The sequence below is a fragment of the Natator depressus genome, chromosome 5 (assembly GCF_965152275.1).
Source record: "Natator depressus isolate rNatDep1 chromosome 5, rNatDep2.hap1, whole genome shotgun sequence".
Lineage (NCBI taxonomy): Eukaryota > Metazoa > Chordata > Testudines > Cheloniidae > Natator > Natator depressus.
The window spans coordinates 26,251,084-26,269,796 of record NC_134238.1 but is presented as its reverse complement, the minus strand read 5'-3'; the positions used below and the strand labels follow the sequence as shown (position 1 = coordinate 26,269,796).

Below are 18,713 nucleotides of genomic sequence, written 5' to 3'. Positions count from 1 at the left end.
TTAAAAATCTTAATATCAAGCAACTTCTGAAAAAATAAACATAATCTTAATTTATTAAGGTACTATTATATGGGCTACTATCCTGATGAAATAACATAAAAGGAGGAGACTTTGCTTTAATTATTCCTTATTCCTGCATGATTAGAGAACATCAGTAGCATCATTTTTTAACAGGTCTTTCCTTTCTAGCTCTCTGCTTTCTAGTAATCCGTGCTGGCGCAGTGAAGAACTTCCAGTGTTTTTAAAAGCAACACGTTGTCATGTGTTCAAAGTTTAAAAAATCAGGAGGACTAACTGAATCCTAGATCATCTATTAATAGAAACAACACCCATATTAATAAAATGTTTTAATCTATATTTCATTAACTTTTAAAGATTGATATTATTAGCTGATGTGGACACTGTGGGAGCACTTTGATAGATCCTGTTAATTAAGAGTGAGGTTTGCTTTGAGTTCATCCCTCCACTCTCTGCTACTCTCACCTGCTCCCTTCTTTCTCTGTCCTCCCCTCCTTTCCATATCTATACTTTTTGGGCAAGCAGTCACTATTGCACCAGCTGCTTAGTGCCTTTGATACAGACATTATTTCATGGCAGCAGAAAATATGGCAAACCATAAATATGTTATTTTAAATAAGTTATGCTTCCCTTTTTTGGTACAAATGGCAAGTGGTGGTTTATCCTTACTAATGGCATAGTGTAACTACATCACTATCGAAGGGCTAAGTTGTAGCAGCAGCAGTGGCGATGTTCTAATGTTAGCATCTCAGGCCAATATTCAGGAAACCCACTGGGAACTTTCAGAGTAGCAGCCGTGTTAGTCTGTATTCGCAAAAAGAAAAGGAGGACTTGTGGCACCTTAGAGACTAACCAATTTATTTGAGCATAAGTTTTCGTGAGCTACAGCTCACTTCATAGGATCCGATGAAATGTCCCATTGGGAACTGGCCTGCTGGCCCCAAAGGTGCAGGTGATGGGAAAGGGAAATACAAGACATGGAAGGAAAACAGCAAAGAGCATAGGGGGAACCACATTTCAATTAGGCTCTAATTCAGCAAAACACTTAAACAAGTGTCTAAACGCTATTGATTTCAATAAGACATAACTATGTTCTTAAAATTAAACATGTACTTAAGTTCTTTGCTGAATCTTGGCCTCAATCAGGTAAATTAAAGTCCCTCTTACCCCCATTCCAGGCATCACTTACAGAGCTCAATCCTACAAGGCGCTGAGTACCCTCCACTCCCAATGATATCACTGGGGATGGAGGGTGCTTAGTACATTTCAGGATCATCACTGTGGTATCTGAGTGCCCAGCAAATATTATCAGGACCAAAATATACAAGCCCACAAGTGATCTAGCTTCCTCTTTATTTGCCTTAAGGAGGGTGGTTTGTTTTTGTTTTTTTAAATCTCTCTCTCCTTCACTTAGTGACATTTACCATAGCAACTTGCTGATAAATACCACCATTTTATAAAGGTCAGTATCACACTTTAGAAAAAAGAAAAGGAGTACTTGTGGCACCTTAGAGACTAACCAATTTATCTGAGCGTGAGCTACAGCTCACTTCATCGGATGCATACTGTGGAAAATACAGAAGATGTTTTTATACACACAGACCATGAAAAAATGGGTGTTTATCACTACAAAAGGTTTTCTCTCCCCCCACCCCACTCTCCTGCTGGTAATAGCTTATCTAAAGTGATCACTCTCCTTACAATGTGTATGATAATCAAGATGGGCCATTTCCAGCACAAATCCAGGTTTTCTCCCCGCCCCCAACCCACTCTCTTTAGAAAGTGACTTTGTCAGCCAATATATGCACAGTTCAGCTATACACCTCAGCAAGCCCAAGTCTATGTGTATATTGACTAACAAACACACATTATCAAGTGTTATTGCTTACCAATATACAACAACAGATTTAAGAGGCCTGAACAAAATCTATTTAACTTTGAATAATCCATACACAATTAGAAAAAAAAAGTAACAAGTGTACAATGTTTTAATTCAGACAAATATACAGAATTGTACATTCTTACTCCGTACAGCTTATAAAATCTTTACCAGTAATGTGAGAGACTGTATAATTCAAAAGAAACATATTTCAGATAAGCCACAAATACTAGAAAATATTTGATGTTTTACAAAACTAGCACACCAGCTAAACAAACCTGATGCCTAAGAATTATTCTAAATTGATATTCCTAAAAAATGTGAAATCATGACTTTTTTGCACAGCTTGATAGATGTTATTGGAATAAATAAAAGAAGCTTGAAAAACTCCAGTTTTTATGTTCTTACTTAAAATCCTCATATGGAATATTACAGTAAAATGCTGCTTTCTCATTAATCATTGATGATGTATTCTGGTTAAAAATTACAAACACAAATACTTTTAAAAAAAATCTAAAGTTAAGGAAAAGACATAAGATTTTTGCATAATATAATTAACTCCTTATTACAAAAGGATCAACAATTCTAGTCCACTGCAATGCAACAATCATCTTCAGTTGGAAATCGTGTAATGCATTCAAAGAATTTCTGTTTGTAAAGAATTTAACCTTTTATTGCATAATGAAATAACTCTCCACTTTGTTTTGAATCCACAGTCACCCACCCATGAATCAAGTACTTCATATTTTACGCTTTTTCCACTCTGGTTTGTTGTCTGTTTCATCTTCCTCTGATTCCACTTCCGCAAAAACTGCTTTTGGTTGAGTCCTAGAAAATATTAAGAAGCAGAATAATGATTAACTACAGCTCTTCTATGCAGAAGTGAACACTTTCTTCTGTGATTCCCAAAAGAGAAAAAAATGTTATCGGCTTAATTATTTCATTTAATCATGAAATAAAAATATTCACTAAATTTCTAGCAAATCAGAGAAATTTGCTGTTCTAAGGTAAAAAATGAATGAACAAGCAGACTAATGAATAAATATGCATCTCTTGCAAGTACTGTTTGCTCTTCAGCAGGCACTGTTATGTGTGTTTTCAATTAATAAAATTAAGATATCAGACGGGAATAAAGGGAATTTAATATAAGGCTACAAAAACTGAGCTGTACATTTTCACATTTCATGGTATTTTTTAAAATAAATCTTTCAACCACTGACGTTTGACAGCTGTCATCAAATAGAAACTGTGCTATTCTTGTTTTCAAGCCTACACATGAAAAAACAGCTCCTCTCCACAGAGACCATCCAGCACTACTGTAGCACAGGAAAAGTAATGATATTCATACAAGAACATACTGTATCCTGAAAGTAATCTTGAGCCTATCTATCTGGACATTATTTGCTTGTAATTTCAACAACATACTTAAAAACTCTACAAAATATTCACTGACTACTTTTTAAACTAGAACAGTATCAAACAGTTTTTCACCAAACTCTGTGTCTGTTCATTCCGCTGTTTGGCACTTTAATCTCAGTTTAGTCTACTGTTCCCAATCTAATGTTTGAGAATAACCACAAAACCTTCAAGCAGTACTAGTGAAACCACTGAATTTCTAAAATTGGCTACAACAGAGATTCATACTTCCAAGCAACAATCAAGTGTAAAGTACAAAATGCAGTCGACAGAATTTTTGGCTTATTGGCATATTAACTAATGTTTTTACAGCACTTTTGAGGATGTAAAATGCTATATAAGTGCTATATATTTATTACAACTATTATTCAGCAGATTTGGCAAAGTGCATAAACCTTAACAAAATTGTGCTTAACTTACTTAAAATAAGGGGCATAATTAAAGTTACCACTGACTTCAATGGGAACAATAGCTCATGTGTATAACACAGCCATTAATATTAATAGGCTGGATTCTCCAGTCTGCTAAGTATGTGGCACAACATGGATTTAAAGAAGCGAGAGATCATCAGTGAAGAATGCCTTTTGCCAGGGCTCTCCCCCTGGTGTGCCTGCCTCTGACACCAGCCAACCCCTCCACCACCAACATAGGAGTGAGGAGTGTTAGGGGTGTTTCTGCTGGTACGGCCATGTCAGAGTGAAGCATCCTCCACTGGTGTAAGGTCCCTGAGTAATCTTGAGATTTAGTGCATGTGCAGTAGCCTCCCACACACTAAAAGTTCAAACAGGAATACCTCAAAAAGCATTATGGAACTTATAGTGAGCGGTAGCAGGGTCCACTCAGCAACGTACTACAAGGCAGCGTAGAGCACTGTACATTCACACCCTGGCTTGTTGCGAACAAAAGTCTCCACACAGAAAACGCCAAACTCACTTTCCCTCCATCTCACTGCATTTAAGCAGCGCTTGGGATCAGTCCCAATGAGACAGCACAAGGCATGAAGATAATACACTTCATACTATATCAAGTTAAACACTTTGAAAAAATGAAAATAGTCAGACATTTTAAATAATTCAAAGACAGTTCCATAAATTCCACTTCTTCAGTAGGAAATTTTTTTTAAAGAAGTAAGCAGCAGCAGCAATACTTCAGCCAATATGGTCACCAGGGATGAAGGCGTCACTGGCTAAAACATATGATTTTATTGGCTGTTGAAGAAATGGAATTTATGGAATCCTCTTTGTTTCTCCTTCTCTCTCCAAATCTTGTTGATGGAAGTTTATTAACCAACTTTAAGAGTCTATCTGCCTATCTAGGCTTTTGTACAGAAAGGTCTCCGAGTGTCATGTAGTAACAAGTCAGGTCAACATCAGGTTGTCTGTTAGTGCAACACAACTGACCTGTGATAACTTACATTTCTGATATAAAAATCTGTGAAGATAACAATTTGAGTTGGAGTCATCAAGAACATAACAAGAACGGCCGTACTGGATCAGACCAATGTCCATCTAGCCCAGTATCCTGTCTCTGACAGTGGCCAGTGCCAGATGCTTCTGGCAGTTGGAAGTTTAGGACAGCCCAAGCATGGGGTCGCGTTGCTGACCATCCTGGCTAATAGTCATTGATGGACCTATTCTCCACGAACTTATCTAATTCTTTTTTGAACTCAGCTATACTTTTGGCCTCACAACAACCTCTGGCAATGAGTTTTTCACACAACACACAGTCAACCTGTGGAAGTATTTCCTTATGATTGTTTCAACTCTGCTGCCTGTTAATTTCATCAGGTACCCCTAATTTTTGTGTTATGTGAAGGGGTAAATGCCACTTCCCTATTCACTTTCTCCACACCATTCATGATTTTATAGATCTGTATCATATAGACCTCTATCAGACACCCTTAGTTGTCTCTTTTCTAAACTGAATGGTTCCAGTCTTTTTAATTTCTCCTCATATGGAAGCCATTCCATACCCCTAATCATTTTCGTTGCACTTCTCTGCAGCTTTTCCAATTCCAATATATCTTTTTTTGAGATGAGGCCACCAGAATGGCATGCAGTATTAAAGGTGTGGATGTTACATGGATTTATATAGGAACACTATGATATTTTCTTTTATCGCCCATCCCTTTCCTAATGGTTCCTAACATTTTGTTAGCCTTTTGACTGTTACTGCACAATGAGCAGATCTTTTCAGAGGACGATCCACGATGTGGCCAAGATCTCTTTCTTGCATGGTAACAGCTAATTTAAATCCCAAGGAAGAATAATTTAATTCACAATATGGTAAAAATCCTGTGTATTTGGGGGAGCAGGATAGTGTGATTTAAAATATTATTTTACCATGATATATGAAATATTGATATAGTTGCTGAAATTTGTAAGATGTTCCAAGACTACTAAAGCAAAAAACTGCAGCATAACCTAGCAATAACAACATCTAGGGAAAATGCGAAGAAGAAATCAAGTCTGCTTGCTATCGCATTTTTACCATTAGCATGAAATGACCTACTGGACTTGGTTCAGCTGGCGTATAAACTTTCCCACCTCCACAGAATATATAACTGTGACTTGGGACACCTAGGATGATTCATTCATCTGACCGTTGTAAATACATGAGCAAAGGAAAAATTCAGTTTTTGTTAAGCCATTACTAGCAGAAATTATTTAACTTAAACAAAAAATCATACCACTAGCTAGAAGTTGCCAGTGGTAGTAGGAGTTTGCTGCATGACTAACATTTGTAGAAAAAAATTATTAGAACAGGCTTATTACTTTAACATGTTTTCATTTCCAAGGGCTCCATGGTGTATGAAAATCTATGACACTCTTTGTTCCTTCAGTCCTCCCATCAATTTTCATTTATTGAGTGACTGTCATAAAATCAAGCGTCACCAGTTACCAAAGAAGTGCCACAATGGTCCTGAAATGCACACCTAGGCTGCTTAAAGATTATACAAAAAAAGAGTTTAAAACACAACAGGGAAAATAGAGTTGTGTGTGTTACCACAATGCTTGTGTAAAAGCTCCACATATCTCTCTCCAGCAGAGATGGCTGGAGGATGACAATTTCATTTCACAGCTTCACAGGAGAGATCACCCTCAGAAACCTTCCTGTTGAAAAAAAACCATTACTAACCTTTTGTAACCGTTCTTCAAGGTGTGTTGTTCATGTCCATTCCATACTAGGTATGTGTACACTACATGCACAGTTGCCAGATATTTTTTTCCCTTAGTGGTGTCCATAGGGCCGGCTTATGCGCCAGTATCAGGGACACCGCCAGCCCTGCATCCTCTCTGTTCCTTCTTGCCAGAAACTCTGACAGAGGGATAGGAGGGTAGGTCATGGAATGGATGTGAGCAACTTATCTTGAACAACAGTTATGAAAAGTTAGTAATTGTTTTTTCTTCTTCGAGTGCTTGCTCATGTCGATTCTATGCTAGGTGACTCACAAGCAGTATTCCAGGAGGTGGGCTTGGAGTTCACAGATGTGCTGATTGCAACACCGCTCTCCCGAAATTGGCATCCTCATGGGCCTGTTGGGTGATGGCATAGTGGGCCATGAAGGTGTGAATCGATGACCAAGTCGTGGCTCTGCCGATGTCCTGGATTGGTATCTGCATGAGGAATGCTGCTGCTGAAGCCTCGGCTCTTGCAGAATGAGCTGTCATGATGGCCAGAGGCAGAACCTTTGCCTGCTCGTAGCAAGCCCAGATGCAGGTGATTATCCAGGACGAGACTCTCTGGGATGACACCAGCAGACATTTCATCTTATCCACCACTGCTACAAAAAGCCGTGTCGACCTGCGGAAGGTCTTAGTTCTTTCATTGTAGAAGGCCAGGGCCTATCTAAGGTATGCAGCCGTCATTCCTCCTCGGTTCTGTGAGGCTTTGGAAAGAAGATGGGCAGAAAAATGTCCTGATTGTTATGGAACTGTGACATCACCTTTTGTAGGAATGCCAGGTGTGGGTGAAACTAGATCTTGTCCTTGAAGAATGCTGTATAAAAGGGTTCGGAAATTAAGGCTCTAATTTTGGAAACCCACCTGGCTGAAGAAATTGCCATAGGAAGGCAACCTCCCATGAGAGGAGCAGTTTATTAACAGGACCAGCACTTGACAGGTGGTCTATACTATGCCAATGCTGTGCTGAACCTGAATCTACGAACAGCCTTTGAACTGCCATACACTTTGTAAAAAGCCTTGGGGCTGCCGACAGACTGAAGGGGAGCACGGTGAACTGGTAGTGGTGTTGGTCCACCACAAACTGGAGGAACCACCTGTGTACATGGAAGATAGAAATGTGGAAATATGCATTCTTTAAGTCAACGGCGGCGTACCAGTCTCCCAGATCCAGGGAGGAAATGATAGAGGCTGGGAGACCATGTGGAACCTCAACTTCTTGAGATATTTGTTGAGGCGGTGCAGGTCCAGGATGGGCCTCAGGCCCCCTTTGGCCTTCAGGATTAGGAAATATTGGGAATAAAATCCTTTCCCTCTCAAATCTCAAGGAACTTCCTCTACAGCCCCTACAAGTAGGAGGGCTTCTACCTGCCATACGAGAAGTTGCTCATGAGAGGGGTCTGTGAAGAGGGACGGGGTTGGTGGGGGAGGAAGGGGTGGATGAAAACTGCAGGGTATATCCAACTGACCCAGTACTGAGCACCCAAAGGTCTCATGTTACATGGGACCATGCAGCGGGGAAGGGAAACAAGTGGTCCAAAAACAAAAGAGGGGATGAATCCTGTCTCAAGTTTGGTATGCCGTACCCTCAAAAGGCCTGCCTAAAACCATTGGGGTATCTACTCGAACCTGACTGGGAGGCCGGGTCAGAAGGCATGGACTGGTGATGTTTTTACCCCTTCCCTTTTCTCTTATAGGAGTCCTGTCTTGGAGCCCCTAAAACTTTGGAGGGATGTTGAGGTCTAAAATGCTTCCTGGAGGCCGGGGTGCGTACAGGCCCAGAGTGTGCAACGTGGCCCTCGAATCCTTGAAGCTATACGGCTTGGCGTCCATCTGTTCAGAGAGCAGAGCATTGCCCTCGAAGGGGAGGTCCTGGACCAACTGCTGCACCTCTTGGGAGAGGCCCGACTATTGGAGCACAAACAGAGCCTCATGGTGACCGAACTCACCATCGTTCTGGCTGCCGAGTCGGACACATCCAGAGCTGCCTGGAGTTAGGCTCTGGCCACAGTCTTGCCCTCCTCCAGGATGGCCAAGAACTCCTGCCTCGACTCCTGCAGTAGGGAGTCTCTGAACTTGGCCATCAACTCCCACAAATTAAAGTCATACCTCCCCAGCAAAGCCTGCTGGTTCGAGATACAGAGTTGGAGGCTGCCCGTGGAATAACCATTCCTTCCAAATAAATGCAGTCTCTTGGCCTCCTTATTTTGGGGTTCCACCATATAGTACATTTTCTCCACCCTTTTAGAGAAATAGGGCAGAGAGGAAGAGGTCTTCCAAATGGCCTTAACTGGTCCCAACACTGCCTCATTGACTGGGAGGGCACTCTGGAGGTAGCCATTGCCACCAAGATATTAATTAGGCTGTGGGTGGACTCCTTCAGCTCCTCTGCTTCCAACACCAAATTCATGATACCCCCTTCAGAGGAAGTATCAACCCCTCCCGTAGCACTAGCTTCCTCCTCATCGTCCCTGGACGAGGCGGTAGCAGGTCCTTTGAACCTGCTCCCACCAGATGATTTCAGGGCTCATCAGGAACTCCTGAAGCGGGTAACATGAATTTGGTGCTGGAAGTGGAGGAGCTGAAAGAATCCTTCTATCCCTGGTAGCCTTGGCAGGTACGGCCCCTTGGGGAGTGAGCTGAACTGGCAGGTACATCAAGTCCTTCGCAGCCCGGAAGGAGTTGAGGAGGCCCGCAGTTGTGAGACACCACAACAGCTCCTGGGAGTCAGAGGTGGGTCCTGAATTGGGCTCAGGACCTTCAGCAGAGAGGCCAGAGCCAACTGCAGCTCTGGGGAGGATGAGTGGCCTGGTGTGGGTCTCATCATGTCAGCTGCTCCCCTTTGTCCCTCTTTGGTGCCGGAGAGCGCCCTCTCTCCGCATGCTGTTTCTTGTCTCTCTTCCTTGGCACCAGGGATGAACAGTGCGGGGAGGACCATAATGCCAGCGGCACACTTCAAACCAAGGCCAAAGTACTCAGCACTGATTTGGAGCAGGATGGCTCTGAGGATGGTCTGAAGGGTGTCTCCATCAACAGAGCCTTCAAACGAATGTCTATCTTTTTCAGTCCTTGGCCTGAAGCCCCTGCAGATTTTACGCTTCTTCACTTGAGCTTCCCCAGGGCACTTTAGACAGGCTGAATACGGGTTGCTCACAGGCATAGATTTGCCACAGGTGGAGCACGGCTTGAATCCCGGAGACTGGGGAATAGCCAGTTCGTGGGATGACGTCCCTCTAAGATCAAGATAACTACCTACACTCTAAACACTAACTTTGTAACAAAACTAATTACAACTATATACAATGGAATAAAACTCAAACCACTAGGTTAGGAAAGCCTTGCAAAGGCAAAAAGAAAAGGAGTACTTGTGGCACCTTAGAGACTAACAAATTTATCTGAGCATAAGCTTTCGTGAGCTACAGCTCACTTCATCGGATGCATGTAGTGGAAAATACAGTGGGGAGATTTTATATACACAGAGAACATGAAACAATGAGTGTTACCATACACACTTTAATGAGAGTGATCAGGTAAGGTGAGCTATTACCAGCAGGAGAGCAGGGCCGGGGGGGGAACCTTTTGTAGTGATAATCAAGGTGGGCCTTTTCCAGCAGTTGACAAGAACGTGTGAGGAACAGTAGGGGGGGAAACAAACATGGGGAAATAGTTTTACTTTGTGTAATGACACATCCACTCCCAGTCTTTATTCAAGCCTAAGTTAATTGTATCCAGTTTGCAAATTAATTCCAATTCAGCAGTCTCTCGTTGGAGTCTGGTTTTGAAGTTTTTTTGTTGAAGAATTGCCACTTTTACGTCTGTAATCGAGTGACCAAAGAGATTGAAGTGTTCTCCGACTGGTTTTTGAATGTTATAATTCTTGATGTCTGATTTGTGTCCATTTATTCTTTTACGTAGACACTGTCCAGTTTGGCCAATGTACGTGGCAGAGGGGCATTGCTGGCACATGATGGCATATATCACATTGGTAGATGTGCAGGTGAATGAGCCTCTGATAGTGTGGCTGATGTGATTAGGCCCCCCTCCCCACTGTTCCTCACATGTTCTGCAAATAACATCTACAGTTACACTATCTAGGATATAAGATGTAACTACCCATGTTTCAGGACACAAGCCCACCACCAACTGCCTAGAGATAGGAACAAACTTCCTCTATTGGCCTGTTATTGCATAGCTGACCTTTGTGGACACCTTAGTTTGAAACTGGCTACTGCTGGAGACTGGAAAGCATACCAGATGGACTGTTCTGGTCTTGTTTCAATATGGCAATTCCTAAAGTTCTATAAAGGAAAGTGATACTGTCTAGTAAGTCTTATTTTCATTGCCTAACTGATTTTAACTAAGATTAAAAAACATTAAACAACCAGTCCTAATAAATCAATTTTTGTCAGTTTTTTTCAGAATAATGGTTCTGTCAGAATGTAAGTAAAGAACTTTTAAAAATGTTTTAACTTCCTTTAAATAATTCATTACCGTAGCTAAGCAATGTAGTTAAATAAATAGACCATTTATTCTCATTTTTTAAAAAACAGGTCAATCTTTTATTACAGCAATGTAATATTTTATTTAATTTGATTTAATCTTCACTACTAGTTTTGAGACTTTCAAAAAATAAATGTTGACTATAAGCTGTGTAATGAGTATGCTTCATAAAGCGTTTCAAAACTACTGAACGAGGAAAAACGTCTCATTTAAAATATTCTCCCACACCTGATTTATTTAAGTATGGCTTTTTCTTATTGTACTTTCAAATAAAAATGAAAAAAGTCTGCCAAATACAGCAGATCAAGCCAGAATTATTGTGTTTCTATCCAGAGGCTTTTACATAAAGAGTAACTAATTAACATGCAGGTTTCTTTTCCTCCTTCCTCTGTTCTTGCAGAGAAGTTTAAAATGCAAGAGGATCAGCACCGATAAGACTTATAAAAAAGACTTCCCCCGCTTCTGACTGTAGAAGACAGAGGTTAAAGCACAATCATTTTCCTTTAGTACTTAAAACCAGAATGTCTCATTCCAAATGTTTTCACTGCAATTTGAAGTTCATAAGTCAAATTCTTTTAAATTATTGTTACTCATCGGATAAGATTCATTCACTAAAGAATAAAGCTGGCTTCAGGCAAATGGTATGACTGTGAGGAGACATCATATGTATTATTTGTGACTAAGAATGTGAGGGTAAACCACAACTTTCTTGGTTCTGTGCCCGCTATTTATTATAAAGGAAAACCTCAAAGTGCAGTGTCTATTATAGCCATGACTTGATAATATGACATACTTGTTAACCCTACCACTATGAATCAGGACCAAATGAACTCTAACCCAGTCATCACAATTACAGAATTATGAAAATTAAAGGAAGGGATCAGCAAAAAGACTTGGACCTAGTAGTCGCCTCTGTTAAAATTATTTTAAAAACCAGGAATGGGGAAAAAAGATTAAATATGTAGCGAGGGATTTTTTTAGCTAATGCAAAGAATTTTCTATTTTTCTCATTAAGTGAATAATCACCCATGGGGAAATATATATAAAAAAAGCCTGGTCAAATAACAGATTATTAAATGGATTAAATTGTTAAATGACCAAATGACTGGAGGATAGCTAATGTGACGCCAGGTTTTTAAAAGGGCTCCAGAGGTGATCCCGGCAATTACAGGCCAGTAAGTCTGACTTCAGTACCGGGAAAACTGGTTGAAACTATAGTAAAGAACAAAATTGTCAGACATATAGATGAACATAATTTGTGGAGACAGTCAACGTGGTTTTTGTAAAGGGAAATCATGCCTCACCAATCTACTAGAATTCTTCGAGGGGGGTCAACAAGCATGTGAGCAAGGGGGATCCAGTGGATATAGTGTACCTAGATTTTCAGAAGCCTTTGACAAGGTCTCTCACCAAAGGCTCTTAAGCAAAGTAAGCTGTCATGGGATAAGAGAGAAGGTTCTCTCATGGACTGGTAACTGGTTAAAAGATAGGAAACAAAGGGTATGAATAAATTATCAGTTTTCAGAATGGAGAGAGGTAAATTGTGGTATTCCCCAGAGGGCTGTACTGGGCCTAGTCCTATTCAACATATTCATAACTGATCTGGAAAAAGGAGTAAGTTGTGAGTTGGCAAATTTTTCAGATGATACAAAATTACTCAGGATAGTTAAGCCCCAGGCAGACTGAGAAGAGCTACAAAAGGATTACTCAAAACTGGGTGACTGGGCAACAAAATGGCAGATGAAATTCAAGGTTGATAAATGCAAAGTAATGCACATTGAGGGGGTCTAAATTAGCTGTTACCAAGAGTCACTGTGGATAGTTCTCTGAAAACATCCACTCAATGTGCAGCAGCAGTCACAAAAGCAAACAGAATGTTGGGAATCATTAAGAAAGGGATAGATAATAAGACAGAAAATATTATATTGCCTCTATATAAATCCATGGTACTCCCGCATCTTGAATACTGCATGCAGATGTGGTCGCCCCATCTCAAAAAAAGATATATTGGAATTGGAAAAGGTTCAGAAAAGGGCAACAAAAATTATTAGGGGTACGGAACGGCTGCTATTTGAGGAGAGATTAATAAGACTGGGACTTTTCAGCTTGGAAAAGAGACGACTAAAGGGGAATATGATAGAGGTCTATAAATCATGACTGGTGTGGAGAAAGTATTATTTACTCCTTCTAATAACACAAGAACTAGGGGTGAACAAATGAAATTAATAGGCAGCAGGTTTAAAACAAACAAAAGGAAGTATTTCTTCATACAATGTATAGTCAGTCTGTGGAACTCTTTGCCAGAGGATGTTGTGAAGGCCAATACCATAACAGGGTTCAGAAAAGAACTAGAAAGTTCATGGAGGATAGGTCCATCAACGGCTATTAGCCAGGATGGGCAGGGATGTTGTCTCTTGTCTCTGTTTGCCAGAAGCTGGGAATGGGCAACAGGGGATGGATCACTTGATGATTACCTGTTCTGTTAATTCCCCCGGGGCAGCTGGCATTGGTCACTGTCAGAAGACAAGATACTGGGCTAGATGGACCTTTGGTCTGACCCAGTATGGGCACTCTTATGTTCTTATGATACTATACATTGCCCATACATACAGAAATAAAACATTATCTAAGAGAAAGAATACGAACAAAGAAATAGTGAATTTAAAAGCATTGTTCTGGTCTCCAGAAGTTAAATAGGAAGAACAAGTGCAATTTTAAAAATACATGTTTTGCACATACAATCATTTAATTAAAGCCCTTTTAAAAATGAACACTCACTAAATGTATATATTTTCTATGCTTTAGGACAGTATATTTTAAACGGATTCCTAATATAATTAAAATATCACATTATATTGTATTATTTATACTGTGGTACTGCTCAGACACCTCATTTAGAGCCAGAGACTCGCCGTGTTAAGCTATGTACAGACACATGGGAAGACACAATTCTGGCCCTAAGGAACTGCTGCATATAGTAGAAAGTAGGCTGAAAAGTTAGATAATTTATGACAAACATACACCATATTTAGCATATTTTTATTAAACATATTTTGGGAAACATTTGTAAAATGTTGCATAAATAAGGCATATTTATTTACATAGCAAAGTTCAATATATATAATTATCACAACTATTATATTGGCTATTTGTGTGCACAAATGACTAGTGATACATCTGTCTGGCAAATTTGTACATGCAGATTAGGCATAAACTACATGCCTATGTTTTTGGAAATCCAAGTATGAAAAGGCAAAGGTTCATCAGAAATGTAATATGATATGCAGAAAGGGCCCAAATTTGTGTGTCTCTATATAAATAAAAAATTACTTTAAAATGTATTCTCCACAGGATACCTCTTAAAAAGTAAGTTTCTTAAGCAGGGATAATGGCATGAAATTTATCATTGCCCAAGCTGTCAAGCCAGCATGGTGCTGGCTATTGCCCAAGCTCTCCCCTCTGCCCCCCACATCACTGTCTGGTGTATAAGCTAATAGCATTCTGGACTTACATCCTCCCCAGTTCTCAGCCAGCTCTTTTCTTCCCCTGCAGATACATTTTTAAACAATAAACTGAAACGAGATCTGCCCACCTGACACAGTGAGCCTTCTTTACTACTACTATGTTTTAAAACTTTCACGTCTATTACATTACAGGTGTCAGGGATGAAACCTAATGTCTCATCAATTAAATTACTTAGTCAAATATACACTGGAGTACCTACATATCTGATGGTATGAGTGGTCATATTTACTTCTTTATGAAGGGATATTTATATATTTTAAGTAAAAATATCTGAATTTAGACTCGGAATAAATTTCATCTCGAGCGCATGTGAATCTCCAAATAAGAAAAAAACCACCATACTTGGCATCTCCATTATAGTAACCTTTCCAGAATTATCCTTTTAAAGAGTACTTCTTTTGGACTGGTAAATGTAGGCAGTATTGCATTAGTTATTTATTTTATATATTTTGTAACAGTGGCATAGGTGTTATAAAAGTTAATATTTCCCAGTTCAAAGCCAGCCTCGGTCAATGGAGATCAAGAACTGTTGCCTGGTGATAGCTCAATGGACTGTGTGAAGAAGTTGTACTCAGCTCAGAGGATCAGTGTCCACATCACAAATACCCATCACTGTTAACATACTATGGGTAACTTTCAAACTCTGCTTTTCTTAATTATCTTCTCATTACAGAAGTAAAACTTACATTGTGGCAGCATTGTCTAAAAGCATTGGACTGGGAGTCAAGAAACATGGCTTCTGCCCTTGGCTCTGCGTGCTATGTAATCTTGAGCAAGTCATTTCATCTTTCTGTATCTCATTTTCTCCAGCTGTAAAATTGGATTATTGATACTTACCTTCTTTTGTGAAGCATTTGTACATCTACAGATGAAAAGTGCTACTTAAGAGTTTAATAATAATAAATAATAATTTGAAAAAAACACATTTTGCAGTGGCAATTTTTTATAAACAAAAAAGGCAGAAAATGTGGGCTATTGTTTTAGAATCTTACAAGTAAGCAAAGAGTTGAGGGAGTTTATTCCATAGTTTAAATGTCTGTATATGTAATGTATATGCACCCCACACACACATATTATACATTAAATATTGCTGGTATAAAAATTTATGGGCAAGAATAAGACATGACAACTTAACACATAAATGGCAAAACTATATTCTACAGGACAACCCAGACTCCTGCCAGTTAAATCATTATACCACTACAAGCACTCGTGTTTTTATTTATGCCCCATTTTGGAGCAGACTTATTTTAGGAAAAAAAAAGTATTTTTAGTATCCTTCCACCTATATAGCCAAGCTGCCTTAAGTAGATGCACAGGTCTTGTAACATGGGTCTGGCTTTTAGCATGTATACATACCTACATGATGGTGTAGTGTGAATCTTTAAAAATCTTGTAAATATTAATACATCCACATCAGACCATGCTACTTATGTCATACATTTTAGAGGAACATCTACTTTAGAAAGTGTTAGAGATTTTAAAAATATGTACTGGTACTATTGTAATTCTCCACCTGTAAAGCCAGGATTACTTAGTACCTTGGAGTTTAACTGTAACAGATTTAGGACCATGAGAAACAGTAAGAAATACATTTTAGAAAGCTTTAAAATAATATTCTAGCACTGAAAGGTTAGCTTTTAAAAATGGAAATTTTAGAAATGTATACTTTTAACAATTTGATGTGTTGTACATACTGCCTTCATATCAGAGCTCTGACACACTCTTAATTTATTTATTATTGGCAATAATCCAGAAAAGGCAGAGAATGCTGTTAAAAATGTATATTTTCTGTTTATATCAAACTCCCAATGGCTTTAAGAAATATTACTTGTGTTTTTTAAAATTGTTTCCTTACTTAGAATAGGCTGGAGCAACCCAGTAGGGGTTATCTTCAGCTTCCTTTGCATGTCGTAAAATGGCCTCTCGGGGGTTGCTATCATCAGTCTTATCCAGTGCAATATTCTTGACTATGTATGATGACAATGTACCTCCATGAGTTCCAACACGGCCCCCACGACCTATAATTGGGAAAAAAAAGAAAAAGAATATTTGAGAGTAATGAACACATAGACAAAATGTGAAGTACTGTGTTTGTAACACTGATCTAGTAGTGTACTGAACTTACATATTACTGTAAAGAAGAGAGATGTGGGAAAGAAAAGAAAATAGCATTTAGAGTTGCAGTCAAAGTAGTGTTCTATAGAATATTTTATGGGCCTAAACAAAACGTTAGTCATTTTTGTTATTATTTATTTGTATGGAAGTAGCGCCCCAGCCATTGTACACACACACATAATAAAGACAGCATTCCCAGTCCCAAACAATTTACAATGTAAATATAATTTCATGAGCAAAATTACTTCTAGAACTCTGAAATAAGTTTCCCATTTACTTATAACAATCTGAAAAGACTAAATAGGGGTTACCTGGTCCTGCTACCGGAGGTTCTGGTTTGTGAGATTTTAAGGGATCCAGCCTATCCTTTTCCAACTGTTTCCTGGTACTTCGTTGCCGTGGTTCACGAAACATTGGAAGGGCATGAGCTAAAGAGAAGATTCACAGTTTGGGAAAACAATTCTAAATGTTTTTACATCTTTACATCTTACATCTTCACATTTACTTTTACATCTTTAACCCCATGGGCCAGATTGCTTTTGACCCTTACATGGAGAGGATGCCATCCCTTGTGCAATGCCAGGGATGTCATTCTTACATACTTCCACATAAGCTTATCACAGTATATTTTATAGGGCTTTGTCCTGTCTGTTTTTAAAAGTCTAAAGCAACCAGATTTCCACAACTTCTCCAAGGACTATTCCCTAATCTAATAAATCGCTGGGGCAATTTGCACTTATTTAGCTCATTCCTCTGTTGGTCAGCCCATCAGTTGCCTGATCAACCACTTGCTCTTTTCTTAACTTCCAATTTTTCTACATCTTTCTAATATTGAGGTGCTGAGACATCAAAATTCCAGGCACAGTTTTACCGCAAAGTGACAGACGGGGAATTATCACCTCCCTGATCCAAGCTGTGATGCACTTCTACATATGCTGCCAAAATCAATTTTCTCTAAGTAATGAGGCAAATTTAGGTTGGCAGGACCTAATTACTGCTGTCAGAATTTGGCCAGGACACCAGGATTTAACACCTCTTGAGAAAGTTGCCCTGGTATTTTTAATGACCACAAATTGTCAGTGTGTTGTTCTTAACCTCTCAACAAAAAGACAGTATCTTCAGCAGCACAGTAGCCTCTAATGTGCAGGCACTGGCTCTATACTGAATCAGAACTATCCACTGAATCATCATTATCTCTTTCTGAGTTATTCTGGGAGGTCTGCTTAATTTATTAGACTTAATGAAATCACAGCCCAGATGATATGGCTGTGGATCTTTAGGAATAAATGTTTAGAGTTTATTTTTGCAGAATTCATGAAGTATGAAGTGTCTGAACAGTTTGTTGGCAAGTGACGAACTTGATCAGTTTGCACAGGGCATTTGAGGTGACTAATGTACAGATCCAAGATTTTGCCATATGTGGAGTCAAGCTTGTTTGAGGAAAATCCAGCTGAGTAATAATATGCCTGTATTTTAAAAGTAACACCTAATCCCTCAAGTGGCATTCCTGCATTTTAAGTAATCAGTATATGCAATTCTGAAATTCAAATATGGTTTGTTGTGCTTTCTTGGTAAAAAGATGCTTTATGTTGCCTGTAACGAAGGGGCTTCTGAAAAGCTTCCAAACAAGCAACAAACCTACAAAAAAACCTGTCAAGTGAAACTCCAAATTCTATCAGTTTAGAAACATTTTCAGCGAATTTCTTTGTATGGATCTATTCTTACTAGGTCTCCACAATTATGTGCAAGAAAGAACCAGACAAATCCTCATGATAAAGTTAATATTTTCAAAAATTAGAGAAATCCATATTTAGGCATCTAATGGTGGGATTTTTAAAAGCCCCTAACTGACTCAGAGGCTGTGGTCCCAGTGGATTTTTAGGCTCCAATTTTTGAAAATTTGCATAATCGAAGCACTTTAGAATGCAAACATTAATTAATGAAAGTATAGACACTATTTCTATTATAGGCTGTTCAATGTTACGATTAAGGTTGCCTAAAATTACCCATTATAAAGCCCCTCTTTTGATGTGCTTATAACTTTGCCAAACTAACTGTTGATTGAGGCTGAAATT

General features: G+C 39.1%; 1 protein-coding gene across 2 annotated transcripts in view; it reads right to left on the bottom strand.

The window, feature by feature from the left end:
• Window positions 1-2,022: 2,022 nt before the first annotated feature.
• The window catches only part of WDR70 (WD repeat domain 70), a 265,961-nt gene continuing 249,270 nt past the window's right edge, over window positions 2,023-18,713 (bottom strand). For both annotated transcript variants that reach the window (XM_074952491.1, XM_074952492.1), the window contains 3 exons: window positions 16,950-17,066; window positions 16,379-16,541; window positions 2,023-2,725 (listed from right to left, as the gene is read on the bottom strand). In XM_074952491.1, coding sequence (XP_074808592.1) covers window positions 2,638-2,725; window positions 16,379-16,541; window positions 16,950-17,066 — 368 coding nt within the window. In that variant the 3' untranslated portion in view covers window positions 2,023-2,637. The remainder of the gene's footprint in view (window positions 2,726-16,378; window positions 16,542-16,949; window positions 17,067-18,713) is intronic.